Here is a 25,000-nt window from a genome sequence, read left to right on the forward strand (position 1 = left end):
CACCCCCTGATATAATACACTTTCTGATTAATAATGGAATCTCTAATCATAAGACCTCTTTCTTCTTAGATTGTGCTGCTTGGCATAGTGTGGGCCATTTTTAACCACCTGAGATATTTTTCAGGAATTTTCAGGTGATTTTACTCTACTTTGACCCTCTGAACCCCATTGACGGGGGTCTCTGGTTTCTGCAGCGCAGTTGCTATCGTTTATAGACACATGTAAGAGAGACCCCCTTTGGGAGAAAGCATTTCAGCCAATTGAAACAACAAGGTATGTAAGGTGGTCAATGCTGTACTGTAGAAATGTGGTAATTTTCTGTTGAAGCGAAATATCATGTTAACATTCCAATCTGGAAACCGGATCATTCCAGTTTTAGGAATAATCCGGCAGGAAAAAGAAAATGGCCACTAACATTTTGTTGATTGTTCTCCATTCGAGCATCTTTGGGACAAAAGTTACTCCTTAGTATTAGGACCTTTGGAAATTCCGTCGGATAGGAAAATCCTCATCTCTTCCAACGCCAGTTCAGGGAATAAATCACTTTCAAGTCCTTAAGTTTGAAGTAGCTATTCCTAAATCACATGTGTGTGAGCGGCTTGCACCCGTGGCAAGACTCCTTCCATCCAGGGCCGGGAGAGGCCAACAGTTGGTTGACACATGACTTTGATTCTAATAAACAGTCCCAAAATTGTTCATCTGTTGGCCACGGCAGGTTGAATTTATGTGACATTCCAGGGATAATGCGCCCCATCTGGGAACCGCGCCCTTGGGGGACTCTCCAGCCATCATGATGGGAGCTCAGTCATTTAGAACGGGGTCATTTCTGGGACCCAGCGCCCCTGGCACTTCTCTCTCTCCCTCACTTGATTCTAGTCCAGATCCCTCTCTTTTAATGTGGCTTTGGGAAAGCTGCAGGGCACAGGTTTCAGCCATAGCTGGGATATTCTGAGGAATGATGGGTTGGCATTGTAGAGATGAAAATCTGAGACTACTTTGTTTCACAGTCTGTGGAGGGAGGGGAGTAAAAAAAAATCACAATTACACGCTCGTGTCAATTTGGACAGAGAGGCACATGCTAGCATTTTGATGGTGAGATTTTGGGTCAACTTGAGTGTGTGTCTCCATGGTTGAACTCTGTTTTTTTTAATGTTCAATCAGCAGTCAGTGAGGCAACTTCTGCCCATAGAAAATGAAAAGAACATTTATTTGTAGCCCTTACTGTGATACAGGGAGGCACTATAGGTGAACGTACATCACAGCATCAATCCTGAATATTATTGTGGATCAGCAGTTTCCCCTGTATTTATCACTGCCTCACTGTCACCGTTTCACACAAGCCTGTTCTGTATGGGTGGTGTTAATGGCATGTGAACGGTTTAAAACAGTTGTTATACGCAAACAAACTAGTTGATTAATAATCAAGTTGATTCATCATCTATAAGCAGTTTATAAGCATACCTTCAAATAAAGTGTTTACCAGTGTTGGCTGGCACAATGCTATGATGGCAGGACCTGACGTACCCTCTCTGTGGGTTAGATACAGTACAGTACAGTACTGTGTATCTACTGTGTATCTACTGTGTATCTACTGTATCTACTGTGTATCTACAGTACTGATACTGTGTATCTAACTCTCTCCCTACAGGACCTCCCCAGACGACTGCAGCGTGGGGAAGGGTGGAGGGAAGCTGGCCAGCGGGGGAGAGGGCACCGCCCCCACCTCCTACGGCAGCTACATGGACGACAAGCACATCGCCCCCCCCAACATGACCACCAACGAGCGCAGGGTCATCGTCCCCGCAGGTAACAGGAACGTCTCATCACATCACACCACGCTGCATGGTGGATGACTGGGATCTGAAACGGGCAGTTCCGTTGGTGGCTGAAGCTCCCGGGCAGGCTCCGCTTGGTTTTGGTGTTGCTTGTTCGCTTCATCACATCAGAAACTGCATCGGGAAAACGTTGTTGGCAAGCAAACAATGGTTGCCCTGGAATTTGCTTTGGTGTTAAACACGTTAAACACATAAGCATCACAATAACAACATCACAAGGGACAATATACACATACATTACATATACCATGACCTGTTGATATATATATATTTTTTAATTAATTCATGAAATAAAACCAGCAGGTCTAGGGGAACCAGGATGTTGCCTCGGCCTCCCCTCCCCAGTCAAAGCTAGCCTGGTCCAGTATCAGTATCTGGGTCACAGCTTCTGATAAGGAGACCTCATGTATCTCACACTCATCAGTCACAGGAGCGACTTCCTGTGATCTGCGGCACAGAAGCCGAGGCACAAGCGGGTGTTGCAGAGTGTGCTGTTCCTTGTCTAGACCATTTCCTATGGGCCAGGTCCAAAGGGGTGGGGTAGGGAGAATGAGGAGGAGGGAGGAGGAGAGTGGGGGAAGGGTGGAGGGGGAGAGGGGGAGGGGTGGAGGAGGAGAGTAGTCTCTGCCAAAACGGGAGAAAAGTATCCTTATCCTTATCACCTCCCGTTCAAAAGGAACACACTCACACCTAGAATATGTGTATTAAGTGCTGGATCCTGGAACACCCATCTACCGTCTAACTCTGAACAGAAGAGGGTGCATAGGTGGATTACAGCAATGTGGATTAGCCCAAAGAAAGTGCCTGGAAAGTGAGATCTCGAGATCTCGTGCAATGTCATTCTCAGAATGTATCTAAGGGAAGCATGTGCTCATATAACCTATAGGTTTTGATGACTCTTGGCACCATGTTCTTGGCACCATTTCCTGTGAAACACAAACCACACCAAAATCAAGATAATTACTCTAACCCTAACCCTAACCCTAGCCCTAGCCCTAGCCCTAACCCTGTCCTATCCTAACCTTTGACTCCGTGACACACTGTAGAAGAAACACCTCAAATAGAAAATACCACACAGGGTTGTGTTTCTTTTCCGGAGGAATTTTCCCATAGACAGACCTGTCCATTGACTGTATACAGTGTACCATGGGTTGAGCAACAGTTTCTCTGGCGTAGCGCAACTTCCTCTTCAACTGAAGCTGACAAGGACAATGACGCGGCATGTTAAGAACATCCTGTTTTTGCTGTTCATTTAGAGGAGGACAATAGGCACACACTGCCCCATGGAATTTAATGGGAGGTCCTCATTGAACTCCTTCTCTGCTCTACGTACAGGAAACGCAGAACGCATTCCTGCTATTTGTGTATGGCAGGGAATTTCAACTTCAGTGGGGCATAGAGCTGCACCCTATATACTGTGCAATGCCACCTTGAGCTAGGCCGAACCGTAGTGGCCCATCTGTGACCCTCCTCATTCTCAACACATCTCGACTATGGAGACAGTTGTTGGAGAGAAGAATAAAGAAAAACGCCAGATACCGACAGTTGGTTTCTATTTCATTGTTTGTGTGCATCTTGTATCAGTCCCAACATGACTACACTGCAGTTTGTTTACGAATACTGAGTTAACTCCACCCCACCTTAGTTTCTTTACTTCTGAATCCCATCTGCATTACAGTGTATTCAGTACCTAATGCACCATCCACCCATATTGTTTGGACGGTTAAGTCCTCCAAAATTGCATTGAGACCCGAGGGCTGAACACAGCGGGTGCCAGCCTGTGCTATGGTCCCTGTGATCCCACGCTCGTGCCTTTCTCTAGTGCGGCGGGAAGCTCGCCGAGTTACAGTTAGCCTATGCTCTCTCTGAGCCTGTGTAAGTGCTCTCGTTGACTCTGGCCTCGCGCCATTCCCGCCAAATCACGAGAGGCTTGTAGTCTCCTCGCCGTCGCACAGAAAGAGGTAGAGTTACACAGTTGCACACACCGGTGCCGCGGCTAAATATGGAAGGACGAGGGCAGACAAGATGTGGTTTGTTTCTTGCGCTTGTCAGCTGGTTTTTGGGATCCTGTTTGGTTTGTTATGTGTGTGTGTGTGTGTGCACATGGAAAGTGGGCCAAACCAGTGGGTGTTCCCTATGTGTGGGAGACTCTGTAGCCTACCAATTGTCTCTGCTCTCTGGTAGAGAAAGCCGCATGGAAAGAAAAGATCATTTCAGCAAACTCTTGTCACTTCACAAAATGGATGATGTTGATTGAGAATTAGTTCGAATGTGCATTCAGTAGATAACATAATTATAATTGTTATATAGTTTGTTTGTTTTAAATATCCTTTTATAACTAAAGTCCACTCATTCTGACCAGGAGCCTTTGCTACTATATTGTGGCCAAGCCTCTGTTTCCGCCTTGCTCATGTAATGCTTGGATACCTGCTACTGTAGGCCGAAAGTAGGTTCCATGTGGGACACACCACACCCAGATCTACTGCTCCATCCTTGATGCTATCCTCTAGGGTTGGGCCAATATTCAACATTATGATATTTCGGGGTATATCGTGATATTGGTCTCTTACAGAAAAGTCTGTAAAACTGCTTCAAACTATATAAGTTTGTGCATAACTGTATGTTTGTGCATAACTACAAGTGCAGTGTCCACGTTGTTAACCCCCCCCTCCTCCTCCTCTTTCCCCTGTGTCTCCCCACGGCAGACCCTGCCCTGTGGTCCACGGAGCACGTGCGCCAGTGGCTGGAGTGGGCGGTGAAAGAGTACGCCCTCCTGGACGTGGATGTGGCCCTCTTCCACAACGTGGATGGCAAGGACCTGTGCAAGATGAGCAAGGAGGACTTCCACAGGCTCACGCTCAGCTACAACGCTGACATCCTCCTCTCCCACCTGCACTACCTCAGAGAGAGTGAGTCTCCATGTCCACCCTCTCCTCCATCGCCCCACCACTCTCCTCCTCCTCCTCCTCTCTACCCCTGCTCTCTCTCCCTCCTTACCTGTGCCTCCTCTTGTCTGACCTGGCCAATGGAATGGATGATGGGGCTAGTGTAGCAGAGGATACCAGGTTCCACTGGAGGGCTGTACTTCAGCTGGTAGTTCACTAAATGTTTAACCTCTAAGGCATAGGAGTTCATAGACTGATCCTGATTGGTCATATGGTGCTGTATGTACTGTATGTAGGCCCAAAGGTGTTTTGTTAAAGTGGGTCTGGAACCAAACCCTCAAGCCCAAGGACAAGAGTTTCCTAGCCCTGCTCATCTCAACAAGGAGAATTGGAAGTGAGAGACCCCTATTCCCCTAACCAGGTGTAGTTTGAGTTGCTTGTCAAAGCAAAGGAAAAGGCCAGCCCTCTGAAGCCTTTCAGTAGTGAGCCTGCGTTGTCTTGTGTCACAGTCTGCATCAAACGGAGCTCTCGCTGACATATTCCAGAGGGCCTGAGCTACTTTACTTGAATGCCAAATGAGATCTGATGAAGGAGTCCTGCTTTGTTTATGTGCTGTTGATTCTGCTTTGGCTGCACGACTCATTGCTCCAGGTCTACTTTCCTGTCCAATGCACCTCCCTGCACACACATGCACACACACACACACACACACACACACACACACACACACACATGCATGTACACACACGCATGCACGCACACACACACACACACACACAGAGTCAGGTAGTAGATTGTTTTCTAACAATGATGGCAGCTGTAAGGATAGTGGTACAGTAGCAGTGCTGTACGAATTGATATGGTGTGTGAGTGGTATTTAAATGAAAGAGGAAACTACCATAAAATACATTTAAAAAAACAGATAAATCAAAGAAATAAAGTTATTACTGTCAGAAGCATCTGGACACTTGTATCTGGTTATGATCATGATCTCTGGCAGGACCTCTCTGCTCTGAGTATAGGAGTCCAAGTTTCATTTGATCATGCAGAGAACTTTCCAAAGAACCATTATTCTTTTCGCAACGCCTCCTAATGGCTTTGTTTGTGTGATTATCAGTGTGGGTTTTTTGGTACTGCTCACCCACAGATGTGCAGAGGAGGTGAGTGATGGAATAGGACAAAGACACAGCCAGACAGATAAACAGACAGACAGACAGATGGTGCGAGAGAGAGAGAGAGAGAGAGAGAGAGAGAGAGAGAGAGAGAGTTTTAGAAGGTTTAGAGTGGTATGACATCACCATGGATGTCAAAATAAACTGCATCTCATATTCCTGGGCTCAAAGTGTGCCTGATAGCCTACTCATAGAGTCTCACTTTAATCTTTAATCAATGGCCCAAACGCATGTACATTCCTTTCAGAGTAAGCACCGTTTTCAATACAAGTCATTAAAACACCGTTCAAGTATCAAGTTGACTATAGAGCACAGGAATTGTGTCTCTGAACAATTTTGTTTGCCTTTATATTGCATTCACAGTTCAGATCAAATCAGTGTGAGGAGTAACTGGCACACTTTAAATATTAATATACAGCCCCTGGCGGTAACTGACGTTGGCTTTGAGGTCCTCCTCGACTGGAAAAGACACTAGTGACGGAGGGAAAAGGAAGAATGCTCTTACAAGCTTTCCTTTCATCCCTCTCCTCCTCCTCTCCCTCCCTTTTGTTCTTGGCACTGGCTCCTGCTTCTCTTTCCCCCTCCTCATGTGTACACACGCTCGTCGAATTGATCCTGGAGGATGGGAAAATTGCGAAAATTACGAATGCGGGCGCGAGTGATTAACTGTTTATTTGGGTTGGCCCTCCCCTGTCATTGTCTACCTCTCCCGCTTTGGCAACATACATTCTCACACAACAAATGCTCTCTCTGCCTCCCGTTCTCTCTCCCTCTCTCCTCCTTTTCGATTTCTTTTTCTTTTTCCTCTCCTCACTCCTCCGTCTCTCCCTCTCTCTTTCTGCCTTGCCCCTTTGCCTGTTCACTGCCTTAGCTGCCCTGTTCAGTGCCTTCCCCTAGCTGCCCTGTTCAGTGCCTTCCCCTAGCTGCCCTGTTCAGTGCCTTCCCCTAGCTGTTCTGAGAACAACTTTACCTTTGTGCAACACTGGCTGGCCTCCTGTATGCATACTCCTGCTCCTGCTCCTCCTGCTCCTCCTCCTCCTCCTCCTCCTCCTCCTTGCACATCATAGGGATGTTTTGAGCTGTTTATTTTTTGGGAGGGGGGGGGGTTCATCTCTTTTTTCAAAAAGAATGTTTTATTTCTCAGCTCCACTTCCTCACTTGACTTCCGATGATGTTGACAAAGCATTACAAAACTCCCCGCGGTTAATGCATGCTCGCAACACAGGTAAGGAGACCCCTGCCCCCCCCCCCTCCCTCTCTACCTCTACCTCTACCTCTGGCTTTGCTTCTGTCACCACAATACCCTCACACTCACACAGTGCCCACCTATGTATATGCAGCCTGTTCTAAATATACATGCACACTGCTTTTGTATTTGTGTCATTCCTAGTTATTCTATTCAGCCATATCTGTACCGTACCCATAACAAATTTGCATGTCTGGCTTTGCCCCTGCCACCACAATACCCCCACCCTCTCACAGTGCTCACCTATGTATATACATTGCAGCCTGTTCTATAAATACATGCACACTGCTTTTGTATTCCTGTTTATTTCTAGGCTTTATTTGCATCTTGCAGTGCAATCTGAGCTTCATGTTGATTGTGTCTTTGACCTTATTTGTGACATGCAAATTTGTTATGGGTGCGGTGTAGACATTGCTGTATGCTGGTGCAATAATGCATTGTGGCTGTAGAGAGAATCCTTCTGTAGATTTCAAGCATGAGCTAAAATGTAACATTGATGAATAGCGCTGGAATTGCCCCCCCTGTGCCGCACGTTATCCCTCCCCCTATGGATATTCGTCAAAGCAATTATATTTCAACATTCAGGCAATGTATCATAAGAAAGATGTGTCATTATGAGTACATAATCATTTACATAATTCATTAATGGTTCCTCTCATTCACTCTCCACAGGAGGTGCAAGTTTCATTTTCCCCAACACACCGGTTTATCCCACAGACACCTCCCCCAGAGTGTCTGCGAGGCCAGGTGAGTCATTCATCACTGCTACAAGTTTATGTAGCCTATGAGGCATCCAATTAAACCCATACAGCAGTGGAGGTATGAACAGTAGCCAGAGTAAAAACAAGAAACCACACACTCCACAGACAACGCTACTATGGCTTAAACACAAGTCCATGTGCAAAATATCCACATATCTTTAGAAAAGGTTGGTCAAAATAATATTCTAGAGGTGGTACCATTTGCTTATGATTTGAAATACGAACTTTCCCCCACCCTTGAAATCAAGGTACTCTACTATTTGTCTATGTTTGGGCCCCTTGTGTAATGGGAAATCTCTGGCAATCCACCACCCTTGCCTCAGACCCATGAGGTGAACCACAGAAATGCACTCTCCCCTCAGCATGTTTTTTGTTCTTTATCCTACCGCCCTCTAGGGGTTTGTCGTGTAACTGCAGTCAGCAAGTTGACTCGTCATACTCGTATGTTATTTCACAGACCTGGCATATGAAGCAGCCAGAAGATCTGCGTGGCCTCCACAAGCTGTACCCACCACCAAAGGTGAGAGAAGCTGTCAAAATACATTTATCACACACATAGTGCTGCTTTAGCTTTACATCCATTAGGACATGTTGAAATACGAAAGCAGTGAGTTAAGAAGGTTCCTCGAGCCCTTGGACATAATGTAAACAAAACAAACAGGGCGGGATCAGAGAGCAGGAAATTGTATACCTCAGATAAGATGATATTTCTCCACTGTATATGCTTGGAACCTTGCCCTCAAGGAAACACGGTGTTCATGTTTTTGGAACTTTATCCCTCAAGGTTCCCAGCCCTCCCCTGCCATTGTTACCAAAACAGAGGAGCAGAGGCCTCAGTTAGGTAAGATATGAGCTCTATCAACCTTTCGGAACGAATGTTGACTGGGTTAAAAACTTATACTCATCAAACTCTCATTCTTACGTAATTGTTTTTCCCCTTATAGATCCCTACCAGATTCTTGGCCCCACGAGCAGCAGACTGGCAAACCCAGGTGAATGTTGGGAAATGTTGTGGTGTTAACCGCTGACATGCATGTCTATGAGTAGTTGTCGTGTCGCCTGCTACGTGTACAGTATGAGTCATATGTTAACGGTGTCAACGCTTGGTCCCTCTGCAGGCTCCGGGCAGATCCAGCTGTGGCAGTTCCTGCTGGAGCTCCTGTCGGACAGCGCCAACTCCGGCTGCATCACCTGGGAGGGCACCAACGGCGAGTTCAAGATGACCGACCCGGACGAGGTGGCACGCCGCTGGGGCGAGCGCAAGAGCAAGCCCAACATGAACTACGACAAGCTGAGCCGCGCCCTGCGCTACTACTACGACAAGAACATCATGACCAAGGTGCACGGAAAACGTTACGCCTACAAGTTCGACTTCCACGGCATCGCCCAGGCCCTGCAGCCCCACCCCCCGGAGTCCTCCATGTACAAATACCCCTCCGACCTGTCCTACATGAGCACCTACCATGCTCACCAGCAGAAGGTCAACTTCGTCACCCCCCACCCCCCCGCGCTCCCCGTCACCTCCTCCAGCTTCTTCGCCGCCCCCAACCCTTACTGGAACTCCCCCACTGGTGGTATCTACCCCAATGCCCGGCACCCAGCCGCCCACATGCCCTCCCACCTGGGAACCTACTATTAGATCTGCTGGGTGGGAGGGGTGGGGGGTGGGGGGAGGTTGGGCATCTCATTACGCTGAAACTGGAGGAGGAAGAACGGGAAGGAACGGGCAAACACAAAGGGCTTCCGTTTGGGTGACGTCAGAGCCAAGCGAATGCAGGGGCAGTATCAAACATGAAGGAATAATGTAGAGTAGGGTGAGTGATGTAATTCTAGGGCATCAGCAGGTGAGGAATAAGGAGATTCAAGGTTAAGAGGGGAGCTACGGAGATGTCGCTATAAGACGATATACTGTAGGCGGAAAAACCCGTGATGTAAAATGGGCAATTGAGCATGTTGCTATGAGCATGTTGCTAAGGGCATTGTGGGAGATGTAGTTTTTGAGAACGGTGAAAGATATTCTTTGAGTAGACACAAAAAAAGGGAGATATCAGTGGACTATATCACATGATAATGCTCTTTTTTTATAAAGGGCGACAAAAAGAAAAAAAAAGAAAAAAAAAACAATAGCTGCATGAACAGTTACTTATTATATATGTTTTTAAACTATTAAACTACCTTATTTAATGAAGTAAACATATCAAAGACTGTAAAGGTAAGAAGGGACGACTGAGGTGGAGGTGAGGAGAGGATTGTTGTTGGGCCAGGTAAGTGTGTACTTCAGCATACACAGGTGGAGTAGGGACAGGTATGAGCTGCGGTTAACTGTGAAACAAGCACCTACAGGAAACATCTAGGGTAGTGCTTGGTGGTTATGTCATGTGACCATGGATGGACTCACAGACAGGATGTGAACAAGACTGGGGGAAAAGAACCTGGAGTGCAGGAGAACATCAGAACGGATGGAATTTGAGAGACATCATGAGAGACACTGAAATATGTGAAAAATGAAGTATTATTCCTTTGGATATAAACTGCCATGTCTTATCAGTATTATTATACTACATAGTAGTGCGTATGGCATTATTGAACGTAACAGGAAGCTTTTTTTTTTTTTTTTTTTTTTTTTTTTACTTGACTGTTATTCTTAAAGAGAGTGCCTTGAAAACAATTCATCTGTGTTTTGGAAATTTGAAAAAAAACAACTGGAATTTGCAGGATTCGTAAAATGTTTTGTATGACCTCAAATCTTTTTAGAAGGATGGAGGAGTTTTCTTGACCAGTGCCTTACCACAGAAACTCCCTGTTCAGCTGGAAAGATTTTACAAAGTGCCAATTTTGTATTATTGTTTTTTCTGAGTCGCGAACGCTGTGCGTTTGTCAGATTGAAGTATTACAAGTCAGTGTTTTATTTCTTTTTATATGATAAATTTATAACTTATGCATTTATACACTACGAGTTGATCTCAGCCAGCCAAAGACACAGACAATGTTTTTATAATAGATATAGTGACAAGAAAATGTCATTGAAATGGACCAAAGTGGGCATTAAACAATTTCTAAACAATTGTGGCCTTTGAACTTAAGCTCTGTATACGGTTTACAACATAAACTATATATGCTAATATAAAACTGATTGTGTTGGCCAGGCAAGGCATTCCAGACCTGTTCAGTATTATCTTACGGGATACAGACTCGGGATACAGACTTGGGTTGAATGCCTTTAAGCTGTTAGGAACTGTAAACTGAGAAACAGGACTGAGATACTGAGATTGTTGAAATAAAGGGACAATAAAAATGATATACTTTGATAGATTTTTCTACTGTCATTTCTAATAAAGTATTTTCAACCAAAGCACTGTCCTCTCGTGTCTTAGAAGGTCACCTGTGAGAAACTGTTCATTGTATTATCGTGGCCTGCGTACAGTATACAGACAGGTGGACAGGCGCCATTGTTGTGGCCTGCATACAGTATACAGACAGGTGGACAGGTGGACAGGTGCCATTGTTGTGACTCAACACAATCGGTGTGTGCCAACAACCGATCAACAAACCTAATTTGGTCGTCAAGTGCGTGTTGCCACAACAACGAAGATGAGGAACAACGCTGTGTGGGATGGGGGTTATGATAAGGGGGCGGGTGGTATCTTTGCTATCAAGAGCTACTTCTAGTTCGTAGGCAACATCTCATAATGGAATACTGAAAATGTCCTCTTAAAAGTCAATGGTTTATTCATAGCCCACTGGAAGATAAAACACACACTTGCACTACATCCATTATCTTTAAGAGCATTTGTGTGACCGTTATCTGCCTTCGTGAAATATAGTACTGTACATTTAGCGATTCAACTTGAGTGATACAAAAAATTATACATTTGTTTTCCTGGAATTGAAAATGTACATAATCATTTGTTCTAATACAGCTATAGTTAGTGCCACATAAATCCAATTACACTCAACCCCCGGCACCTGAGACCCAGTCCTTGTTCTGCTTTCATGTCCACATGTTTCTATTGAATGGTTTATAGAGCCAAATGTTTTGGCCTATTTACCCTGCACTTCAATGACTCAAGTCAGATTCAGGCTGGAAATTTCATTAGCCTAAAACACCAGCATTCTTTTTAGGTTTATTGTTTATACATTATCGTAAAACATATTCTGATATGTTTATGTCCAGGGTAGAATGATTCAAGACAGTAACGTCGATACTGTAACACAGGACCATTGAAGTGGGTCATGTTTTCTGTATCATTGCCTCCATTTTGTTTGAGTCCTGTCCCCCACTACTTCTTGTACTCCTGCTCCAGCTTCAGCTTCTCTGTGTTGTTACTGAGCAGCATAGCGTCGCTGCTCACCTGTACCTTGTCAAAGAAGGCAAAGTCGGCCACGTACCGGCCACCGGGGGTGCTGAAGAGTACCGGCTTAAACTCGTAGCCCCACAGGATCTCCTGCGCCACGTACGATGTGCGGCTCTGACATGTGGCGGCCGTGGACTCCATGGTGGCGTTGAGTGTGACCAGTAGCTCGAAGTCACGCGTGCGCAGGTTCTCTGCGTTCAGCCCGGCTAGCGGGCTGCTCTCGTCCAGCACGTGGTAGAAGGTGAGAGGCAGGATGAGGAAGGGGCATTCCCCGCAGGAGTCTATGTAGAAGTTCACGCTGGTCTGGTGGATGAGGGTCTTCTCACCCTCCTCGGTCACGTTGGCGCAGAGGAGCTTGCCGGTCAGCTGGCACTGGATCAGCAGGCTCTTCCTCATGTTGGCCACGCGCACCATCAGACACAGCTTGCCCCCGTTCCGGCATATCACAGCCGATTGGCTGAACTTGATGGTCTCAGCTCTCTTCTTGGGCCGCGCCAGCTTGGCCAGGAAGGCGCCCGTCACGAAGATCTCGGCCAGGCCCGTGATGACCAGCTGTGCCACCAGGGTGAAGATGGCCAGCGGGCACTCCTCCGAGATATAGCGGTAGCCGTAGCCGATGGTGGTCTGTGATTCGAGCGAGAACAGGAAGGCGCCGGTGAGCGTCTCTACCTTCATGACGCAGGGCGTATGGTTGGACGGCGACTCAGAGAAGTCCTCGAAGTCGCCGTTGCCCATGCCGATGAAGTAGAAGATGACCCCGAAGATGAACCAGGTCATGACGAAGGTGGAGGCGAAGAGGGTGAGCTTGTAGCGCCATTTCATGTCCACCACCGTGGTCCAGATGTCGTGGAGGTAGAGCTTCACCATGCCCTCCACGTTGTCGATGCGCACGTTGTTGTGGCCGTCCTTCGACACGATCCTCCTCTGGACCTCTGCCTTCTTGGTGGTCATTTTGGGTTAGATATGACTTCTTGTTGATTGGTACCCCTGTGTTATCCTGTTTTATCCAATTTGCATTGCAAACAGTGAGACTGAACAAGGGAAAAATAAGCAATGTTAGTAACCTACAACAATGATTTGTGGATTGTTGTTATAATCCAGGAGCACTGTATGTCAAGATACAGTAAACCATCCTTTGGACAGATATCAGTAACAAAGGCATTCTTACTAAATCAATTGGCTGTTTTCATACAGAAATTAGCTGACTTGATATACAGTATGACTGATCTGTTTGGTGTTCCCAACATTTTGATGTACATGTACGAAGTATGTAGAGTGCTGACACAAACACATGTCCTCTTGTCTAAACTTTGTATTCTATATTATTTCCTCTCTGAAAACACATGTTTTATATGTTTATATTCAAACAGGGTCCCTTTCATAATAGGCAAAATGATGGTAAAGTTTGGATCTGTTACTGTTCACCTGTGAGAGTTGACGCACGCCACAGAAACTACAAAGACAGAGCTCCCAGTGTCCCAGCAATATTCTTTTTCTTATTGTTTTCCAGGGTTAATAAGCAATTATTCAAAGTTGTAAATTAACTTGGCTGCTACCTTACAATTAGACTAGTTTGACCAAGTTCTGACTTGATAGATTTTACAACTTGAGAAATTGTAAGAAAAGTGCGTACTACTCACATTTAGTGTTGCTGTCTTCTCAGGTGTGTGTGCTTTCACCTGTCCTCGGTGGTTATAATCTGTAAAGTGAAACTACTAAGTAATGCACCTCCTGGAGAGTTTCACAATATCCCCAAGCTTCTATTGTTGTTACTTATGGGCATTGAACTTTGGCACAATGATAATTAGGACAGTTTGTGAGAACAGAAAGGAGAGACAAGGAAAAAAAAACCATTGAATGTGTTCTTGTCTACCTGTAGGTCAGCTTTTATTCCTGTCTGTGAGAAACTCCACCTCCGAGTCCCACCAGAGGTGGGCATGGCAAGTGTCCCAGTCCCAGTTTTTTCTTTTTCTTATACTCTGACCTCTTGGCTTGTTTTGAAGTTCCATTTATGTTTGTTGTTCCTTTACACACACCCTGATTTACTATCTCCAGGGCCTAATAATTTACTGAAAGGCTTTCTAATTCCTTGACCTTAAAAGGAAATGACCCAGCACAGTGTAAGAATTCCACATTACAACTGGGGTCGGTGTTGTCATAGTGAGGTAAAATTGTAGAACTAACCTAACCCTAACCCTAATGAAATGAAAGAGAATGAAAACATTACTAATGAAATAAGGTTTTATATTAATATGTTTATTGCTGTTAAGATTATAATCAATGTATCTGTCCCTTCAGCAGGTCAAAATGGAGTCCACTTACATAACAGATGTTATTATTGCACCACACCATAAATACAGCATTTAAGTTGCAACATGCTGATGTGTATAGTGGACCCATATCAAATAAACCAGAAGTCTTTATAATTGGGAATGTCTACAAGTAGCTCTTTAGATCTAATGCAATCCGTGTAGCTATTGCAATGTGACCTTGGCTTATATTACCAAATGGTCAGATAAGGGCTCCTTGCGTTTGTCATTAACCGGACTTGGGGCCGACACTAACAGGAAATGGACACTGGAAGGTTGTCAGTCCTTGGCTATTTCATGTTTTGTCTGCTTCTCCTTCTTATCAGTGTCAATCCATGGATCACTGCCTTGTTAATCATGCTGTTATTCATAATCATATTGAATTTCATTGTCTTCATTTTTGTTATCTCTTCAGTCACGTAGTAGATACCAGGTCAGTAATGACGTGATGGAAATGTTTCCCTTATTAACTTTCATAACATTGCCCTGCAGTTAGAGATATGCAACCAATGACTACAGAGCGGTTACAAATTCATAAAGGCAGTTAATAGCTAATGCATCTTGTGCTGCACACATGCACACCCACACATGCACACACACACATACACACACACACACACACACACACATACACACAGGGCTTGGAGCAAAGACATTTTGCAAGAGTATCTTATCTAAATGGGCAGAGCTGAATAGATCATTAAATGAGAAAGTCAGTTTGTCGGCACTCACTGGAGCTCCGTACCGCGGGCCTTCACATCTCTTTTATAGGTCACCGGTGGAGATAAGTTGGCCCAGACAAAGAGGTAAAAGGGAGCCTTCTGCCTTGATCTTTACCAATCGTTAAATTCGCAAATCAGGCTGTATTCCCCTGGGGAGGATGGAGGTGGTGCAGAGGTGGTGCAGCAGGGGAAATGGAGCCTTAGAGATCCTTAGAAGGCAATGTACTCCCCAGCCCCACCCACACCCCCACCTCCACCTCTACCCATCACCTCCAGACAGACCCAGGTCCCTGTGGAGACCAGTGTGCATCAACAGACAAAAGGAGGAGGTGAAAGAGGAGCAGTCTGGGATGTAACAGGAGCATTCAGAGAGTCTTCATGAGCCAGTATAGTAAACAGGAGGTGCGTGGATGAGGATGATGATGGATAATGAAGGTGATGGCAGTGTCATACTGTAGAATTGCAAAAAGGGATCCAACAGCGAGCTCTGAAGTGTGATGTGGCTCGTTTAACGGTGATGTTCGGTACCGTTTGGCATAAGTGATCCATCATCGCTGAGATAGTGCGCAGTCAAGTGAGGAAAATACTCTCCCAAGAGGAGAAGAAGAGGAGCGAATATCATACAGCACATGCATCACTGGAGTCAATGAGCACAAACAGCTTCTCCCAGACCAGCCAAACAGCTTTGGCTATGCTTTCTGTCTCAGAAAGAAATACGAAGTGTCTCAGGTGGTTCTGATTCATCTAAAGGTTTTGCGGTTTTGAACCGTTGGTTCTTTGCTTTGAGGGCTGCCCTACCATGCAGAATATCCCTATGTTACTCAACCCTGATTCACACTATTGAGCCGAGTTGAGCCGAGCTGAGCTGTGCTGGTCTGGCCTGGTTACGCATCCGCCATAGTTGCTGAAACAGTGGTGGAAAGGACAATGTGAAAAAAAAGAAATATCCGAGCCAGCACAGTATGGTTCTGGTTGGCCCGTTAGCGTGTGAAGCCCCTAACAGTCGAAAAATGCTGTTATTGTAAAAACTTGCCCTGTAGTTGTTGCTGCGCCCCTTGACAAACCTCAGGACTCTAAAATAGAATGTACCAGAAAACATTCTCCATTCTATCACATTTCCCTTGTTAGTAAACCTGATACATAGATAGATGCACTTTGGCCAATAATAGAATACAATGTAATAATAGCTTGGCCCTGGCTTGGTGGACGTGTGGCTATGCTAGGTGAGCTGGGGACGTTTGCAATGGTGCCTGTTGCTGCATCAAATTGCTCCATTTTCCCTTATTGCGGGCCAATGCTCCGAGGCCAGTTTCTAGACCCCTGCTCTCAGACAATCTGCCTCTCCCAGCTCTCAGCTAGTGGATTTTCATTAGCCCAATATTGGCTTGGTGAAGACAATTCAGCTTTGCAGTGGGGGGATGAGAGTTCGATGGTGCTGCGGAGTGAATGAATGGGGTTCATATGGGGAGCACCAGCAGGATATCAATGGACCTGACAAAAGTGTGGGGGTAATCTCCGAAGACTCCACCGCCTGCATGTCAAGTACCCCCACACAGGGTAAAGTTTGTTACAGGGGCACATACATACTGTGTACAAGATCAATGGAGATATTGATATTCTCACTTTTTATTTCACAGATGACTTTTCCCCCAGCTTGGATAGAATAAGCCTTTATTTTTCCAAAGCCTCTGCCACAGAATCCCTCTCTGCCTGTAGTTGACAGAGTTAGCCAGCCAGCCGCGATCGATTGATGAAACAGCAAGGATTAATTTTCTATCGACGGACCATCGCGAAAGGAAGAAAAAGTGCTCCCAATCAGCCAACAGCACACTGGGTTTACCAGAGGAGAACAGGGGGACTGTTATGTAATTATTGAAATAGCGCACAGCCCCACTAAGCATTAACTGGCCATTCGTCACGTCGCAGGTTTAATTGAATTGCTGAGTTTATTACTTACAGAGTGTGTGTCGGGCATGTTGAACGAGGGGGACCCATTGGATTTGGTTGTACTTGAGAGGCCCTAACAAAGGAACCAAGTGCATCTTGGGAAGAAGAGGCTTTGAGGGCAGACATGCCATTAGGCTGTAAGTGATATCTCCTTGTCAACTGATACCTAGTAATTGTACTCTCTGAGTGCATGTTGTAAACATCGGTGCTCTTAATGCCTTAACAAATGTGTTTGTCTTTTGTTCCTGGCTGCCATTTTGTATTTTTGGGATACAAAAAAATCAGAGCAATTCCAACCACCTCAGACTGGCACTGACAAGCTTGACTGCTGAGGCAGTTGAAACAGACTGCTAAACGGACTGCCCTTAAATAAATAGCCCTCCTTAGCTGTGGAGAATTAACAATTACAAAGTCATTATTTATTGCTACAAATATTTAAGCACAGCAGCATACTTTTAAAATCATGTGAAGATTATTTTATAGACTAGCTACCTTAGTGTATCAGTAAACATCATAAACACCCAGCTAGTATCGTATCACTATTGATAGTGTATTTTACAATATGCAGTGTTCTGTGTTATCCATATTGGTGAATATGTATTGATGTGGCTAGGAGGGGCAGTCTAACCAACTCCTCGACATTACACTGACACTGTATGTGTATGTTCATTTGTGACTTGGATTTGAGCTCACATCCAGTTTGAAGTCATCATTTGCATGACTAATACTGCAATAGCATGGCTGATGAAATGCCCTATGGCATCCTTCTGCAGATTCAATAACTTGCTATGAATCCAAAATAATCCTAATGTCTAATGAAAATCCCCCCTCAACACTTATTGCGAAATAATACCATCGCACACCATAAGATTCATGAGTCAAATAAAGACGCGTTATTAGTTTTCCAACAGCTTCCTCCCTCTCCGACTCTGCCTCACTGCCTGTCCCACCATTTTGTGTCTACTCTGTGATTGCTTGTCATCATTATCATTTGTCCAATAAACACACTTATCACTTATCAATATACCACCCCAATGGTAGCTGTGCATCAATCCTGTCATTGAGACAGGATATGTGAGAGAAAGAGATAAAGGGTGATGATGTCACCGTAGCCAGACTGTAGCAGCAGACTCTGGCATTGTCCTTAACATCACCAACTGCCAAATCATTCCAGAACACTCACCACCTGGAGCGCCAAGTGTTTTACGTGGTATTTTACCTAGCAACAACAAGTTGATTGGCTACAAAATGAAGCATTATAATATATGCATTTTTGGTGAATAAAGTCACCCTTGGCTCTCTAGAATGTTGACAAATTGGGTGACTTTATTCACCCTCGGTTAAACCCCTGTCTTATGAGTCTCTGTTCCATCAATAAGTCTGGGCTCCATTTTCTCATGGGTGGCTGTGGTGGCAGCATTTGCTGGCTTGTTATTTGAGCTGGGATGTTGTTGACTGTATTGCTCGCCTTTTGAAAATGCCCTTGACAGTCCCATCATCCCATGCCACACCCCCCCCCCCCCACACACACACCCCCCCCCCCACCCCCACACCCCCTCCCTTTCCTCTCTCAGTTTAAATCATAGGCAGTTTGAAGTCACCATCATAAAACATAAAAGAGTTTCATTTCGATTGAACATTCACTGTATTGGGATCTACTTCCTGGCAAAGACTTTTGTAAACATGTCGGCCCCTTTTCATGTGAGGGAGTGTATGCAAAGTGTAAGACCACCATGCGTCCACAGACATGCTTGCTGCATTGCCTATAATTGTCTATTGTCTATTGCCTTCACATTAAGCATGAATGCATGTGATGAAACTATTCGTAACCATAACATACAGTATGTGTATGTTCATTTGCTGGTGACAATCATGACAGTACTGTGACAGTACATCTAAAGTCTCAGCAGAGGGCACCACTGAGCTAATTCCCAGAAAAGAGAGGAGCGCCTCGACGGTGCCAGTGCTGTTCCTCAAAACCTTCGTCTTCATTCATATTGTACGAACACGGGGATTGACTGAATATTTTCTCAAAACATTTGGGATGCAATTGTGATGGTGTGTGTGCAGACATTAGCGGCTGTGTTAAGGTGCAGCTGAACACCAGATGGTGGTGGATGGTTTTCCCAGCACTGGCATGTGGGGGTTCAGCATCTTCCGAAGCCGTACGGGGAGCTCACACTCACTCCTCAGTGTGCTTTTTCCATTACACCCTAAGTACTCTCCCGCTGTGTGTGTGTGTGTGTGTGTGTGTGTGTGTGTGTGTGTGTGTGTGTGTATGTGTGCATGCCTGCCTGCACAAGTGTGTGTGTGTGTGTGTGTGTGTGTGTGTGTGTGTGTGTGTGTGTGTGCGTGTGTGTGTGTGTGGAGGTATTTTGTGTGCATGTGTGCAGTATAAAGCGAGATTAAGGCTAAAGTAGGAGACGCACTGCCTGTTACGAATTCTGGGAAAAGCAAGGATCCACTGAGTTGCACTGTATGGTGCCATCCAGCCTAGCAGACAGAGTTTATTGTAGCTTTCCTGTTTGATTTCTCAAATCAGCCTTGATCCTGTTCCGCTGTGAGAGTCCATTACAGGAGCTCCTCTCCATAGATATCCAGGCTCAGTCTCAGCCTCTCTCTCCCCCCACCTATGCTATCTATAGTCAGGCAAGGTCAGGACCAGGAGGACCAGCGGGAGGGAACTCAACCACCACTTACTCTAGATGAGTCCCACTGTGCTGTATGTCCTTGAAATGGTATATTGATACAGTACTGTCATCTTCACACGGAGTACACGTCGTCTGCGCCCAGAGAGTGAACAACGAGTGTATTTCGCTATTGTGATGATGTACTGTTTTGTGAACATGCACTGTACAAGGGGATACGCACGGCGTGGAATGTGGACACCTCAATGTCCCTACAGTCTGTGAGGTAGTGGACTGACCAGTTCATCATCAGTCACTGCTCTCATTCCCTCTTGGTGCCACATGAGAAAGATATGAAAGGTCTGGAAACTGTGGGTGTCTCCAGAGGAAGTTTGCCCCACTGCACTTCCTGTCCTTAGCAGCGGTAGACGTCACCCTTCCCCACCCTCTTCCCCGTCGCATCCCATGAGCCTCTATTTTTGCTCGCTGGCGCTCTGATTTTTCCTACTGCCACGGGGTAACGTGCTCCCGTTTTTTTTTCCAGTGAAAGGGCTCGGGCCTTAGCTTCGGTCTGCATTGAGGAATAGAAAGGAGGAGGTGAAGGAGAAAATGTTGTTTGACTGTGTCCACATACAATATACGGTAATCAGAGCACAGTATTTCCCTAGGCCTGTTGAGAGCCTGTTCTAGGCCCCAACACAAACCATCGTGGGGTACTTGCACTGCACTTGCTCTTGAAGTGGAGCACATGCTATAAAAACATAGATAGCATACAAGGGCTATCTAACATCACAAGCTGTACCGTATTCACAGGAGGACCCACTCAGAGGCTGTATCAGTGTTAGTATTACAGTCAGGCAGTGATACCATCAAAAGAGGTGTGTTGTGCTGCACACGAGCATGTCAGGATTATTTTCTCGTACCACCGGCGAACTGAGCAAACATGGAAGAATCACGTCTTGGGACGAGAACGGTGTGTCTGCGCTGCTGTCCCTGCTCTGGAAGAGGGGGATTAGCGGGGGTGGAGGAGGGGGGGAGGAGGGGGGGTGTGTGTGTGGAGAGCAGTTGCACTATGGGTTGAAATGCCTCAAACTACCCTGGGGGACCCTCTGTGGGCTTCCCACTGCGTTCCCAGTGTGGTCCGTAGAGGCGAGGAAGTGTCCTGGTAAATCTGTGAGCAAGATTAATCTCAGAGCTGTTCATTCCTCACAAGCAGAAATACTGTCAGGGGTAGTCAGGTGGGTGTGTGTGTGTGTGCGTGCGTGCGTGCGTGCGTGCGTGCGTGCATGCGTGCGTGCGTGCGTGCGTGTGTGTGCATACACTGTATGTGTGTCTTACTTTGAATTGTCTGAAGTGGCTTAGATTTAAGGTCTTTAGTTCAGTTATATCATATCGTATATCATTGTCTCACACATTTCAAGTCAAATGCTATCTTTGCAACTCATGCATAATTCATTCTAGCTTTTGCTCCTACTGGAATCCATCTGCTCACTAGTGCATGCATGACCCAACCTAAATAGCACATATGTGTACCGCTTGTTCAGATTACCAAGCTCTCGCCCACGCATCGCATGATCTCCATCTAATTTCATGCCAGACCTTCTTTCTACAGAAGTTAGCAGGCCATTGATGCATCACCAGATCACAAGACACCCAATTAAAAAAGTGACCAATAACCACAGTAGGAAAAACCTCACAAACCCCCCAAGGACAGAACATGACTCATGACAGAGCCTCTCCTCCAGGGCAAGACCATTAGGTTACGGGGGGGGGTGTCTATTTCCCGCCAAGTCAGAACGTAAGACATCTCATGAGTCAAAGGATGACTCCAGGGACCAAATTCAGCGCTGACCTCAATCACTACAAGGTAAGACAGAAGAATTCATAAAACTACCCATAGAAAATAGCCGTCTTCATAATTAGGCTTGATCACTCAGTGTCTGGCTCTGGCTTGTTTGTGTGGGAGACTCAGGGGCATTGGTTGGAGACGGGCCGCTAATTTTAGAGAGAACATTGATCGGAGTAAGGCGGAGTGTTCCAGTATCTGGTCTCCCTAGTCCCCCCTGCTAGATGATCAGGGTCACAACGGCAGACACACAAACACACACACGCACACACACACACACACACACACACACACACACCCGCACACACACATACACACACACACACACACACATACACACACACATACACACACACACACACACACAAACCAACCACTTTAGTCTGTTTGTCTCAGTATTGGGTAGTGTTCTCTTGTCTTTGAAAATGTTCTCTCTGGGTGCTTGACTTGCTCTAAACAAGGTCTGCATGAAGCTGTTTTAATGCCATTCCTTTCTTCTACACAGTATATAATACATCATACTGTACAGTACCAGTCAAAAGTTTGGACACAAACTTGCCAAGAGTGTGCAAAGCTGTCATCAAAGCAAAAGGAGGCTACTTTGAAGAATCTAAAATATAAAACATATTCTGGTTTGTTTAACACTTTTTTGTTTACTACATAATTCCATGTGTTCCTTCATAGTTTTGATGTCTTCAATATTAATCTACAATGTAGAAAATAATAATAAAAAAAATAAAAAAACATTGGATGAGAAGGTGTGTCCAAACTTTTGACTGGTACTGTATATCTCAATACTGTGCTGACGATACGTTATGCTTCATGCACACCTACATCTCAGTGTAGCAACTCTGTAAAGGATCGAATGGAGTCCATACTTCAAGTCCCTACTTTCTCCATTTCATCCATACTTCAAGCTTGTCCTATAGCTTTAGTGTAAGAGGTTTGTTAGAACAAACTCTGTCACTCTGACTAAGCCAACTGTTGATTGCGTGGATAAGTGCTGAAGCACCAGGGTGGGTATTGACATTTCTGCTGATCTACCATGTCAGCAGTTCTCCCTCCAGCTGAGCCCCCCTGAACTGTATGGACAAGACAAGGAACTCTGTAATCCTACTGTCACTGACTCCAGTGACGGATCGCTATTCTCCAGTGACGGATCGCTATTCTCCAGTGACGGATTCCTCTTGCATTTTCCAGGATGCTTAGACTGTGTGCATTCTTGTCTGCACATTTGAAATTCAGCCAGTGACTCAAGGTTTGTGTGCGGTTAGGGCTGTAACTTGAAATATGCATGTGTACTGTAACTCAATGTTCGGCGCAAATCTCTCATTGACCTCAATGTGTTATTTATGTGAAAGTCAGAGTTGTGCTCGCGGATCTCAAGTAAGGATTTTGGCTTATACTGAAGGAAGCCATTTCGGAAGTTGCAGGCTTTTCTGTGATGGAGATTGCTGTTGGAGAGCCCCCAGACTTTCTCAGTGAAACCCAAGCTTTCATCTTCTCTCTTCTTTGTTGTTTTCTCTCCCTTCAGTGACACTGATATGGCCACGCTGCAGGTACGGTACAGTACTTGTCTTAAGTCCGGGGTTTCTGCGTGAGCAGCACACCAAAGAACCCCCTTATGCTTGGAGGAATGGTGAATTTCTTCAAAGAGACACTGTAGCTTTTGTACTGTAATTGCAGTATGGTACTGTGGAATACTGTCAACATGACTCATTCTGAGAGTTGATGCCCTTGACAGAGTATACCCTCCAGGGCAAGACCATCAGGGTCAAGGGTACGCAACGTTCTGTCACAACAGACAGCAAGACGTCTCATGAGTCTAAGGATGGCTCCAGGGTTCATACGTGAATCACTAGAAGGCAAGACAGAATAGGAAGTCACTACCCAATAGAAACTCCCTGTTGAGATTGGTAGGGAAACTTTCAACCACACCAGTCAAAACTTTTACAGTTTCGACCCGTATATGATTTCACTGCCGTGAGGAATTTACTCTGAACAGATAAACAAGTGAACTAGAACAATATTTAAGTGCAGTTGAAAGAATGAACAGGCAAAATAAAAATAAAGCTCCTTTAAAATAGGGCTCTTTTGTTCAAGCTCAAAAGGATCTATAATGAAAATAATGATTCAGGTGAAATAATCCAAACTGAAATAATCCCAAAAAGTACATCATAGGTATATCACTCCACAGATTGCATCAGTCTGGTAAGAGCAAAATCCATACTAGCCCTTTGTGAGAAGCTGCTCCTCAGTATGGGACCAGCCTTTGCTGCACTCGTTCCAAACCCCTGTTCAAAGTTTTATAACATCTTGAATCTTGAAACATCTTGAAACCTGTGTGATTTTTTCAGATTGTTTGAATAATCAATCTTACTCAGGGTCTTGACTCACGTGTAATGGATTCCTTAGCATCATCCTTTCTGTTGTGACAGCTCATTCCTGATGGTGAAGGCTACAGCGTGCTTTACAGTGATGAATCGATGCCATCTCGTCCCTTCATTAATCACACCGCGTAGCCTTTGCTGCAGGTAGAGTTTCCATGGTTTTGTGGTTTTTCTGTTCAATTATTACTCTGCTTAGCGATGCATGACAAAACCTCTTGTAAACCTTCTATGAAACATCGGTTCAATTTAGCTGATCTATTCAGCCAGGGATTCCTTTGACATTGTAATACTGTTTTTTTTTAATATATATACAGTAGCCTATTCAATGAGGAGAGATATAGAATAAGTCAAAGGAATTTTGGAGGATATTGAAGCCATAAATCTTCAGCGTACTTGCAACCCTGATGCAATCGATCTGCTGATTGTATGGTACTCAGTTTCCTATGTCAACTTGTCTCAGCAGTTGATTTGAAGTCTTGTTATGGGTGGTGTAACAACCACAGAATTCTGTCCATGTACAGAGTTTAAATATGTGGAGGACAAGGACAGTAAACGGGTGGTGGGTTAGGCTACAGTAGGCATGCATACAGTAGGTGATAAACAGCCCTACTGAACATCCAGGCCAGCCTGGCCTAGCACAGCCCCTGCTGCACATATGGCCACGGTTCACTGAATCTGTTCTGTGTTCTCCACTTCAAACGGCTGAGGGGAGCTATTTCAGGGCCGCAGACAATGGGAGGTGTTGTGCTTTGTCTCGTTGCAATCAGGAGGGCTTTGGCCAGGGTGGGATTGAGAGTACTCCACTCACTGCACACTGTGTGTGTGTGTGTGTGTGTGTGTGTGTGTGTGTGTGTGTGTGTGTGTGTGTGTGTGTGTGTGTGTGTGTGTGTGTGTGTGTGCGTGCG

General features: G+C 45.4%; 2 protein-coding genes across 3 annotated transcripts in view; one reads left to right on the plus strand and one right to left on the minus strand.

The window, feature by feature from the left end:
• The window catches only part of erg (ETS transcription factor ERG), a 21,296-nt gene extending 9,832 nt beyond the window's left edge, over nucleotides 1–11,464 (plus strand). The window contains exons 3-11 of one of the 2 annotated variants that reach the window (XR_014554821.1): nucleotides 1,649–1,806; nucleotides 4,541–4,744; nucleotides 7,037–7,117; nucleotides 7,811–7,885; nucleotides 8,357–8,419; nucleotides 8,684–8,740; nucleotides 8,844–8,891; nucleotides 9,018–11,334; nucleotides 11,388–11,464. Coding sequence is in view for 1 of the 2 variants with exons in the window: in XM_083692198.1 (XP_083548324.1) it covers nucleotides 1,649–1,806; nucleotides 4,541–4,744; nucleotides 7,037–7,117; nucleotides 7,811–7,885; nucleotides 8,357–8,419; nucleotides 8,684–8,740; nucleotides 8,844–8,891; nucleotides 9,018–9,538 (1,207 nt within the window). In the remaining variant the exon portion in view is untranslated. Of the gene's footprint in view, nucleotides 1–1,648; nucleotides 1,807–4,540; nucleotides 4,745–7,036; nucleotides 7,118–7,810; nucleotides 7,886–8,356; nucleotides 8,420–8,683; nucleotides 8,741–8,843; nucleotides 8,892–9,017 lie in introns of both variants that reach the window. The other variant, XM_083692198.1, reaches the window with a different exon arrangement.
• A 141-nt stretch (nucleotides 11,465–11,605) lies between these two features.
• On the minus strand, nucleotides 11,606–14,184 carry kcnj15 (potassium inwardly rectifying channel subfamily J member 15). The gene is made up of 2 exons (XM_083692213.1): nucleotides 13,895–14,184; nucleotides 11,606–13,285 (listed from the first exon to the last, which is right to left on the minus strand). The coding sequence occupies exon 2, from the start codon at nucleotides 13,203–13,205 to the stop codon at nucleotides 12,180–12,182; it is 1,026 nt and encodes a 341-aa protein (XP_083548339.1). The 5' UTR covers nucleotides 13,206–13,285; nucleotides 13,895–14,184; the 3' UTR covers nucleotides 11,606–12,179.
• Between the last annotated feature and the right edge of the window lie 10,816 nt (nucleotides 14,185–25,000).

The sequence above is a fragment of the Argentina silus genome, assembly GCF_951799395.1.
Source record: "Argentina silus genome assembly, chromosome: 2".
NCBI classification, from domain to species: domain Eukaryota; kingdom Metazoa; phylum Chordata; class Actinopteri; order Argentiniformes; family Argentinidae; genus Argentina; species Argentina silus.

Coding starts and splice junctions, on each gene's coding strand:
- kcnj15 (XM_083692213.1), bottom strand. CDS start 13,205: ATGACCACCAAGAAGGCAGAGGTCCAGAGGAGGATCGTGTCGAAGGAC.